This window comes from Acanthaster planci, linkage group LG11, assembly GCF_054643075.1.
Source record: "Acanthaster planci isolate LZ-2023a linkage group LG11, COTS_SCS, whole genome shotgun sequence".
Classification (NCBI taxonomy): Eukaryota; Metazoa; Echinodermata; class Asteroidea; order Valvatida; family Acanthasteridae; genus Acanthaster; species Acanthaster planci.
In genome coordinates, this window is record NC_141787.1 from 13995554 (window position 1) to 14006789 (window position 11236).

An 11236-nucleotide genomic window follows, 5' to 3' on the forward strand; every position below is an offset into this window, starting at 1 on the left:
AAATTTCTTCCTTGTAGAGTATAATGATTTTCATTTTGCACTCTTTATTCCTTTGCCTATAAATTCTCTCTTTGCTGTAGCAAGAAAAATTGGGGTCGAACAGAAAACAAGTTGAGTTCTCTGGAATCAGACTTTGTAGAGACGTTATCATTTTATTTACCACTTCCAAATTGTGCATAACCTAAATGAGAATGACCACCAAGCATTAACACAACCATGACAGTGACAGTAATCGCCATTCTGAAGCCGAACCAACCAACCTATGGCGGTACGAGTCACCGACTGATATCCTTGTTGTGTGTTCCCTTGGCCTGCAAGGGATTCACCTGGCGTTTCATGTCAAGTCTTGTCAAAATTATGAACTTAAAATCTGAAAGGGACCACAAACTTGGATTAAAATTTTGCCAAAATTTACAGAAAAATTGCTGTGAGGGTACAACCTTGGAAATTCAAATAAAAATTTGCCCAAAACTGCAAGGGGGTAACTTTGAAAGTTTTAAAAAGTGTTGCCAAAATCAAGAAAAGCACTTATTTCAAAATCTGCGGTGTTAATCTTGCACTTTAAAAAACAGCCAGAATTCTGTCAAACAAAACTCAGTGGTTTAATCTTGGATATTTAAAGTTTTTCCAAAATTATTTTCAAAACTTGAAGAGATTAACTAACATTGGAAATTTTGATTAAATACCTGCCAAATGACAGTAACACCTACGATTTTCAGCCTACCACGTGGGAACTTTGAGGACAAAAGCTACCACACTGGGGGATTTTTTTAAAATCAACTTTATTTCTTTCTCATTGTCTCACTTGTGCTGGAAATCCAAATCTAAAACAACTCAATTCTTTACTAAAGTGTGGGTTAAGCTCACCCGCAGTCTTTTTAAATTAACATGGTCAAACACTCATGTTTCATCCCATTAAGAAAACATCCGAAGATTGTAAAACTTGTATGGAACCGGTTCTAACATTCTAATGAATTCTAGAACTTTTAATATTAATTCTACACAATTCTACGTGGGTCAAAACATTAACCATAATACATTAACTTTTTAAAACAATAGTTCCCTTCTCCTGAGACTTTTTAACACTACAAAACTGATTAAGAAATGATTGAAAATTTGGAAACCAATGAAACTCCACCACAAAACTACCTACTTGAAATAAATGCTGACGATGGAAAGTCTTACATACAATATACCCAGTAGAAAAATGTGATGAATGGACAAATAAATAGAACAAAGAGGTTTGTTACAATAAATATGGGTGCCTATGAAACAGTTACGGTCAACCACTAAAAGTCAGTAGATTAATGTTCAGTGGCCATAATTTCAAGTTGCACTGTCATACTAGAAGGAATTATTAGCGTCTTTTTATGATAAGCTTTCTCGTGGGACTGTTGTCAGCCAATTTCAGAGTCTTTAGGGTGTTTTTTTTTAATAAGGAGTCTGCCTGGGGTCAGGTGTCAATCACGATGAGTCATGTGTTCTCAGGGCCTTCGAATTCTTTCACGGAGTGCACCTCTAGAAGAAGTCAGATATCTCCTTGGTCTTCTTGGTGGAGTGACCAGAATCTTCGGCTTTGCTCTTCCTTTTTAAGCCACCTGCTGAGAGAAATCAAAAATATTAGATTAAATCTGAGGGTTTTTAACTCGGTGACGACTAGCGGACTCAAGGTCTTGCAAGAGCAATGATAACATCTTCAAGGAACAGTAACAAGAGTTACTTCGTTTTCAAAAATCATTCCTCCTGTGTTCCATTTTTCTTGGAGACATTTAACTCGTGGAATTGAAAGGGTTGAAGTTACTCCAATTCTTTAGACACCACATGGATACCTTGTCCCTTCCCCAAAAGAAGGACTGTCACGCTAAATCTACTTTTGTTTCTAGCAGTTGTAATATCGATTAATACTTCAATACTCTTTAAATGACCTGTCATACTGAAACAAAATTCAAGGTTAGTTATAAAACGGCAGCAACTGTAAATCATATAATCTGAAAGCTATCCCATAAACAAATTTGACCAACTGATGCAAGCTGACAGTGAAAAATTGAATGCATAAAGATATGAATACGGGAGAAGGAACCGACAATATCTTACCGTTTACTTTCTTCTTTGAAGAAGAAGCTTCCTTCTGTGACTTGCTGTTGGCGTTACTGTCCCCATATTTGGCAGCCCGTGCCCTTTTCATCCTCTCCATGTTGCGCTTCATGACCACGCTGTGATCGACTATTGGCCGGGGGTAGTCGGTGCCCATAATGCACCCTGCCTTCTCCTGCACGTTGCGGGGCGCCGTCCACGGCTCGTAGATATACTGTGCTGGCATCTTCTTGAGCACTGGCAGATATTTCCTATCACCGAGCCAGAAAAAAATATTTATTTTTGGTAATGGCACAGCATTTTAGCTCCAATTCACCTCGGCAAATTGAATTCAGCACAGCAAGCCCCAGCCTTTAGCCAACAGAATATACCGTGAACTCAATTTTCTGAAGGCCAGTTGTACAACGCTGTTCTATTAAGTTCGATGCTGCACTATCACTGTACCAGAGTACCAGCGTGAATACATCACACACACAAAAATGTGTCCAAAAGGCGCAAGGCCCAAAATGTGTCCATTAGCGTAAGAACAAGTGCATGACCCAACATGCCGGGATACTCCATTTGTTCGTACATGTACTGCACTTCCTGGTTCAAAATGTCACACTTCGGTACTCTAACCACACCCACGTTTGGCAGGGCAGTAGCACAGCTTACAGCCCAGGCCTATGTTTACCTGATGTAATCGCCGTTCTTGTCAGTTTTCTTGCCAAAGACCGTGGGACTGTAAACTCGGAAATACTGATGGAAGAAAGCACTGGCCGACAGCCACATCCAGTTGCCAGCATTCAGGCTGTAGTCAGCGTCGAGTAGCCACTCCTCAAAGACCTGCCATGATTGGAAAAGACACAAATGAATGTTGGAGTTTATCCAACGTGGTGGCCCCTTGGCAAAAGAAAATATGCCAGACAGTAATTTGTGCCCTCAAGACAAAATTTTCTGCTGAGCAGTTTATTTGGAGGAGGGGGGGCGGGGGGGAATGAAGCCTAGTGCTTGCCTTCTGCCCTTCCTCCCAGCTGATCCACAGGTCACCTCGCGTCAGGAAGCAAGCCACAGCGTGGCGGGCAAGATGATGGATCCAACCTTCCTGCTTCAGCTGGGTCATGATTGCATCGATGAATGGATACCCTGTACGTGCCTGAGAAGAAAAACGACCAAACTTCAAGAGGGTATGAAAACTAAGTTTCCCCGTTCTAGAATGCAGGTGGAACTTTGCTGTACATGTATATGTAATTCTTGTAACCAAAAAAAAATTGGCAGAGGCAAAAACTCAATAGGAAACCTTATAGCAAACATGAATGACATAGCAGACCCCCACCTGTTTCCATGCTTGGAAGTATTCCTCGTTAGTATCCCAAGGCACCTGCAGGCAGACAGCATTACCCTCCATCTTGTGAAAGTTGGGGGTGGCGGCTGCCACCGTGTAGAAGAACTCTCTCCAGAGCAGCTGACCATGGAGGGAGACCGGGGGCTTGCTGTGGCTCTTCTACAGATGAGAAAGAGACGATGAACAATGCTGGTGGAATGATTTCCTAAGTAGGGGAGGGCATTTGTGAGGCTATCGGCCATCGGCAATTGCAGAACCTGCCAAAACTGGGAAGGGGAGCCATTATCCCAAGTCAAAAGAGTGGGACTGGGGCCAGAGGCCCCTCCCCCAGATGTGAAGACAAACCAATGAAGATTAAGAAGCCGCTCATAGGCTGACAACAGAATTTCAGTTCATTGAATTTATTTCATGCTCTTACATATCCCAGAATTTGAGGCATGTGCTTTGGATAATAACGCTTTTAATGCAGTAGCTTGAAGCATGGGATGGAATTTTGTAAAGGAGAAGATTCAAAGAGAAATACACTGTAAACATTGATGAAGTTCTCTCAAGCAGATCCGAGCATTTTCCTGTGGTATGTACACATTCAGAAGTGTGGAAACTCATTCAAGTTATCTTCATGGATTCAAATGAGCCTTGCTAGTTCACATACTGCACTTCGGGCTGGGGTCCACGATGCTACTTTTACCTTGCGCGCGTAGACGTCCTGGACTCTGTGATAAAATAACCGCGGAGACAGGCAGCCAAATTTCAGGTAGGGGCTAAGCACTGTTGTGCTGGGGCTGAGTGTGTTGGGCTCTGTCTTGGGCTTCTCAAACTTGCACACCCAGTCCTGAAGAGAGGAAGGAAAGATGGGAACATTGTGGAGAATGCTTGAAGAAAGAAGATGATATAAATTGGCCTGTGTACTGGTGATGGCATGCATTGTTTATGTGTGTTGTGCATTCCTGTGGTGTTCAGTGGACAGTGGGTCCCCACTGGCTCCACAGGAAAGAATATATGTAAATAAAATGTGACATCATCTGTACGTGGGCCTATCAGCCACATACATAGCGCCCTCAATGGTTTATGCACTGAGCATATGGGAAAACTGTGATTTCCAGTATAAAGCATTCTGACTGGGCTGAATCTAGAGTTGGATGAGGGCAAGGCATCACTGCTCCAAAGGCATCTCAGATGAGATGTAATGTTACTTAGCACCCCAACCTTGCATTTGACATGGATGCCAACTTGGAGCAAAACTATGAACTAGCTAGTTTGGAGCTTTTCAAAACTTGAAAATGCAACAAAGACACACTGAAACTTTTCCAGCATGTCTGTGACTTTAGGAGTTTGTTCTGTTGCACATACATTGTATTACTAAAGGTCCTCAAATTTTTTGAAGGCCGCATCATTTTTTGTAGGCCCCAGGCACAATGCCTGCCGTGCCAATGGGATAATCCGGTCCTGCTCCCTGCCTCTTTCAGTGAGCCAAATCGCCCCTCTGGAAGGGATACAATCACAAACCTGTCTCTCTAGATGCTCTTCCATCCTTTGTAAGGCCTCTGTCTCTCCCCCTGGAAAAAGGACTGGGCCGGCATCATTTGGATCCAGACCCAGTTCCTCCAGAGACGGAACACCGAATTCACCGTCATGATCTGCACCAACAGGTAATTTACAATCTGAGGGGAAAAAATAACACGGAAAGACCTAGCTTTAATATTTAATTCAACAGACTTCAATAACACGGAAAGACCTAGCTTTAATATTTACTTCAACAGACTTCAATCTTTGTGAACGTTTTGCTTTCAAAGGTGTATCCAGTATTTTTGTGTTTCTGTAAACATGCAACTCGCTTACTACAATTTAAAAATCTGTGACCAACCAACAAAAATGAGTCACGACACACCACTGCCTCTTTTGAGTTTAAATACGAGCCTGTAAAAGCATTTTGCAGAAAAAGGAACACAGAACATTTCTGACCCTCACAATGTTTATTTCCCACAGGATGCCAAACTGGGTGAGACATTCAAACAAAGAGTTCATTTGTTCTTTTGGGTGGAAAATTACTGAAAAATTAGCCCCTAACACCCATTTTGCAGGATCCTTACATGTTAAATGTACGACATCAAACATATTCAAGTGGTTTACACCCCCCCTGCCCACTCGGGGGGGGGGGGAATTTGTGTCAACATTGCCAATACCTTTAAGGTGTTCCTTGCTCAGTGCCGGTTCTGGTTTTCGAGGTGGGGGCATCTTGGACAGGACTGAGAGAAGGCTTTGATATGTCGATGGGGGTTTACCGCCATTAGCCTTCAAGATGCTAAATATAATTATTGAAACAAGGGAAGAGAAAGACAGGAAGAGGTCAGTGAAAGAACAAAATGAAGAACAGTTACTGTTTTAACCCTGATTTCAAGGCTGGTTTGAGTTGTACCTGCCCAAGAAGACCCTTGAAATTTCAAAACGTTATTGTTACTATGGAAACTCTTCATAAAAACACAATCCTGATAATGGAACAAAGCATTGTTCTCACATTTCACTGGGCTGTTCCTTAGTTAAAATGCACAAGTCTCCATCTAAGGCATGTCTACAAATACGGGTACTTGTGCCAACCAGGTGCTTCTGTTATTGCCAACATTATATCACTGATAGAACAGTCCACTTTTCACCGGAATGAGCACAAAACTGAAGCACTCATGTGTGAAAATGTACAGAAGGGTAACCTGACCGAAACAGTTTTGAAGGAAAGATTTTCTTCTGTTGGGTAAATTTGGACTGAATTAGGGGAACTTGGGTGACCTGTCTCCACAAACTTGAAGGTTCTCACATACCGCACAGTACATGTGTGGTGCCACAGCCATAACACGGCATTGAGAGCATACAGCAGAAAAAATTCCTGAGCTCTCCTCGACCTTTTTCACCTCTGAGTAGTTAATTACATGTGAACTCCATATAGCATGTCATAAATTCATGGTCAGAAAAGATCTTATCTTCTTTACATACATCAAAATTTACAGCAAAGTTTCACTGAATAGGAAATTTAAGTCGTACTCAAGAAATAAATCAAAAAGGTTACCTCTGTATGTCGTAGAGAGTGTGTGATGTCTTCTGGGTGACCCGAACGCCGTGTTCCTCAGCAATGGTTGTCACGGCCTCATCTCGAATCTTAGCATATGGTTCCGTGTCGTGTTCAAACGTCAAGTGACTGATCTGCCAGCTCTTGAAGATGTCTGGAAAGACTTCCGTAGGCTTGCCTCTCAACACATACAACCTGCAGTATGGATGTTGGGTGTCGATCAGGAATTACTTTCTTTATTACAAACTAAGGAGAAGGGGCAGTTCATGCCAGTGGTATAACTGCCGGGCAGGATCTGCTTATCTACTTGATCGATTAAATGCTGAACAATTGGTCCATTTTGCAGCACACCCGGTCAATCCCTTTGCCAACAGCCAATCACCTGTTCAATCTAATTTAAGTGTAATACGGAAGATCGTTCTGTCTAGGGGAAACTTGTACAGACTGAGATTTTTTATAGGACCCACGAGGGCAGCACCATAGATTAACAGCACAGATCAAATGGTCCCATGTACATGTCTACAGCTAATCCAGGATGCAAGAGGAGATTGGGGGGTGGGGGCCTTTGTATTCAGGAGGTCTTTCTTTTCGTAGGTGTTTTAGGGCCTGTCTGAGTCTATGGGCCTATTTGTTTCACACGGATCAGGATTGCGATGAGTGATCTTTATGCTGGTTTACACCACCAGGTGAGCTTTGGTGTCCATAAACACATGATGGGTCACTGATTGTGATCTAGATCCGTGTGAAACGCACAGGGCCTAAGCAGAAAAGTCTTTGAGTTGGAAGATTGGATATGTGGGTGGCACGATTATCTACTTCATCCAAGATGCTTTACCTGCTTCCAAGACGCTTCAGCCCCTCGTCAAGATCACGCAGTGACTGGAGGAGAAAGCGCCATCTATTGATCCCGACGGTGCCAGATTTGACAAATACAGGGTCGAGGACGAATATGGCACGGAACTCCTGGCTATCCTTCACTGCTGCCAGCAGGGAGGGGTTGTCATGGAGGCGCAGCCCCTTGCGGAACCAGTGAAGCGACCGGTGCTTGGCCATTGGGGAGTTCATCAACTCTTCTGACCTCCGGAATCAGAGCCTTTATGTGATGAGACCTACAGTAAATCATATCACACAAGCACATGCATGATGAACTTTAAAAAAAGGTTCGTCAACTGGGTTTTGAAACAGACAACCCTGCAAAGCACAATGCCCATATTGGGAAAACTTGGCTCAAGTAAGTCAAACCCAATGCTTGTGATATTGTGTCCCAGGGTCAATTCGAATTACTAATTAATTACCTATTAGGGATTGAGTTACAAGAGTCAAAACTAAGGAAAACTGTCAATTAACTTCCTTAGCCCTGTTCAGTCTTGAAGCTTGCACAAATTTATAATATGCTCCCTCTGAGTTGATTATCCTATGAATGGATTTAATTCAACATATCATGTAACACCCAACATATCAGCATAGATCTACCCCCAAAAAACTGTGGGGTCCAACGTCCACCGTCGTGGGAGCGGGACGGACGTCGGACCCTACAGTTCAGGGGGTAAGCCCTCTCTCTCCGTTGCGTCAATACCAAAAGTGGAGTCTGCCACGTACAGATACAGACGGATGGAGTAAGATAAATCAGCGCGATATAATTGAAGATTCAAGATTGCGCTGAATACCGCAACGTTTACGTAAAAAGGCGATTTGTTGTTGCGTCCTTCATGCCTTATACTATTTATACTAAGCTAGCTACAGAATCCACCGACGGTTTGAACTGCAGTGCTTGGGTTTTCTTACCTGAAGCTGACGGTTCACAAGGTGGAGTGATCTTTCCTGTCCCAGCCTGAACCCTCCTGCTGCTAATAATAATGACTAGTTTCACCACGGAGGGTATTTTACTTTCACCTCGTCTCAATCTCACGTGTACCGTGCATGTGTTCGCGCTGAACAGGTTACAAAATGTTTATTTGCGGTGTTATGTAATCTGAGCAAAATTACAGTCAAGAGAGGGCGCTGTTGACTTTCACTTGCACGAGCTATCTGTAGGTTGCACAACACCAATTACGCGACCGTGGAAAACAGTGCAAAATCAGACCGAAATGGCGACGCCTAGTGACTCTCGGAAGGAGGTTGGCCTCCGTTTTATCACTGGAAATTCAAAATTATGGCCAGAAGATCCCTTTTCGTTTCAATTTTATGGGGGTTAGCCACGAATTTTTTTATTCGCCTCTCCCCGAAGATACCCCCCAAAGAAAATAATAGTAGTACAACCATGGAGGAACACAACTATGCGCTCAGCTCTGAATGTAGCCGCTCGCCTCTTTTCATAATTTGGTGCTTTTTGTGAAAGAAATACCCCGGACTGGAAAGTATCAGTCCAAAATTAGGGATTAATAGAAATATTTCTATGATGCCTCTTGATTATGGCATGTTTTATTGTAAACACCCAGTAGGATCACAAAATATTAATGAGCTCGTGCGCAGAAAAACAACCATTCGGTGGAATGCGCCCTGCAGAAGTTGCGACATGAGTTTTTCCATTGTGAGGAACCAAAATGGTTCCTAAGGAGAGTCAGAGGTGGGGGAAACTCTCTCTCTATGTACAGTACATAGGCCTACGGATGTGTCACTAGCCAGAGCCGTATCGCCGGGGACGTGAGGCAAAAAATTCAAAACCAAACTTCCCTCAGTCAAGACAACCAGAATACAATACGTGATCAAAATGAAAAAAAAATCACCTTTTTTTGTAATTGTAAAAGAAGAGTACGTAGAATTTATACACCAAAAAAAGAACCTTTAAATCAACAAAAATACGGTAGAGTAATAAACACACCTTAAAAAACCTCAGATTCATGATATGAAAGAATGGTCTAAAATGCTGTATTGATGAGACGCATCCAAATATTCCGAAAGAGCTATTATACAGATTAGAAATCTAGTCCAACTATAACCTTTTTGATAAATACAACCAGGATACAGTCACATTTTTCGCCCCGTTATTTAGTTTTAAATTCCACGTTCAAATTAAAAACTAAAGTGAGAGGACAGGGAAATCAAACTGCATCAAAATTTGCACAGGTTCATGTGACTTTTTCAAACCATTTTAGTACACTATATTAATATGGCGGAAAGAGATTGTCGAGCAGTACCGAGGCATTTAAAGGAGCAATGGTGCATCCAATAAATTGTGTGCTTTAATGTCTTTTTCTCTGGTGTTTTCGTCAGTTGCTGCTTAGAAAGTCTCAAGACTACAATGGAAGTGTGTTCTACCTTTAAGAGTCACATCTTCTTAAAGTAGTTTGTGTCGCACGTATTCAAATTGACTTGAAGTGACGTTTTCTGCATCGTATTCTTGGACGTTATTCGGCGCTCTTTCATTTTGGGGCAAGTTCGATCAGCAGCAATTATCAAGTGCATAGGTGACCAATCAAAATCGACCATTGGATATGTTTTCATATTTTTCCTGGACGATGATTCTCTGTGCACAGAACTGTAACAAAAGAATTGGCTTCTGCATCACTAGTCTGTGACGTCATCAAAATCATGTGGTCCAATCACCCGGCGTGTTCGTGAGTGAAACCAGCGAAAAGCTCTAGCCTCAACTCGTTTTGTTTTGTTTTGTTTTGTTTTGTTTTCAAGAAATTCTGATGTTAACCTCAAAAATTCATTTAATGCAGAAAAAAAATCAGAACGATAAATGAAACGTCAAACTGCACCTTAGGCTTAACAAGGTAGTACTCCCAGCGCGGGGTGATGAAGAAGTAGATTCCTTGATCCGATCCCGGCAACGTCAGGCCACGAATCAACAGGATAACCGGTATCACATAAGGGAAGGTGGCGGTGAAATAGACCACCTAGAGACAGACGAATATCATGCTTAAAGAGAGAGTGAAATGTATCCATAGGTTATCAGGTTATTTGGTAATTTTACACATAATATTGCACAAACTTGAAGACGTCGGGGTGAAAAGCAGACTACGAGTTTAAACTACTGTCCTAGATTTTTAAGAAAGAGACAACATTTGCTCAACGTAGATCTCGACAAGATTGCATCTGACCAGTCGCGATCAGCAAACAATAATCTCTCTGTCCTTCAGACTGGAATAGTCTGCATGGTTTAGGGGGAAAAAGAAACTGCATGTAAATGTCTATCCCTTCATTCCATTTATAAGGGCCTCTCATCCACAGGAAGGCATTCTAATGTATTGACAATGGTAAACATACTTTTTAAGAGGCATTGTTTTAATAAGGGTCCTTTCTATATGGGGTGAGTTATGGAGTTATGTTTAACAACCCAGAATCTAATGGAAACGATCAGGGTAAGGAAACGAAAATGCTTTGATGCAGGTAGGGCGTGGTTATGAAACAATTTCATAGCCACGAAGGATGAGGGTAATTAACCCTAATCCCCTAGGGTACAGGTGTATGTAAAAATATGTTGAAATCGGAGGATTTTGGAGTGTTAGGGCTATTCCGAAATTATCCGAGTTATTTTCTGTGTATAAATTGCCATGTATTCTATTTAGGTGAATTTTTAAACTGAATGTACAAGGGAAAACAATACTTATGTGTGCGCCACTTAAGATTAGTAAATGAATTTAACTGAATTTAGCATTTCAAAACGAGTACACATTTCATTAACTTGACGAACGAGATATTAATTCATCTGTGGATGGTGTACGGATAGGGATAAGGAACTGGGAATGAGCGTATAAGCCGATAGGATTAAGGATAGGCAAGGAATCTACAATTTACATTTGAAGCAAGACATG

At 41.9% G+C, this 11236-nt stretch overlaps 1 protein-coding gene across 2 annotated transcripts; it reads right to left on the reverse strand.

Moving 5' to 3' along the window:
- Positions 1-774: 774 nt before the first annotated feature.
- Positions 775-8439, reverse strand: LOC110976407 (cryptochrome-2-like). 2 transcript variants are annotated; one of them, XM_022229641.2, is made up of 11 exons: positions 8262-8439; positions 7312-7585; positions 6477-6671; positions 5602-5720; positions 4925-5079; positions 4107-4250; positions 3410-3577; positions 3089-3229; positions 2768-2919; positions 2095-2345; positions 775-1601 (listed from the first exon to the last, which is right to left on the reverse strand). In XM_022229641.2, the coding sequence occupies exons 2-11, from the start codon at positions 7539-7541 to the stop codon at positions 1519-1521; spliced, it is 1638 nt and encodes a 545-aa protein (XP_022085333.2). In that variant the 5' UTR covers positions 7542-7585; positions 8262-8439; the 3' UTR covers positions 775-1518. The 2 variants fall into 2 exon arrangements, with proteins under 2 accessions (XP_022085333.2, XP_022085334.2); XM_022229642.2 differs by having other exon boundaries at positions 776-1598; positions 8262-8438.
- Positions 8440-11236: the final 2797 nt, after the last annotated feature.

Excerpts from the sequence above, each read along its gene's own strand:
- LOC110976407 (XM_022229641.2), bottom strand. The coding sequence starts at position 7,541 with ATGAACTCCCCAATGGCCAAGCACCGGTCGCTTCACTGGTTCCGCAAG. Across the intron at positions 3,578-4,106 it reads AGGACGTCTACGCGCGCAAG|AAGAGCCACAGCAAGCCCCC; the intron begins GTAAAAGTAGCA and ends TCTCATCTGTAG. Across the intron at positions 1,602-2,094 it reads TTCAAAGAAGAAAGTAAACG|CAGGTGGCTTAAAAAGGAAG; the intron begins GTAAGATATTGT and ends GATTTCTCTCAG.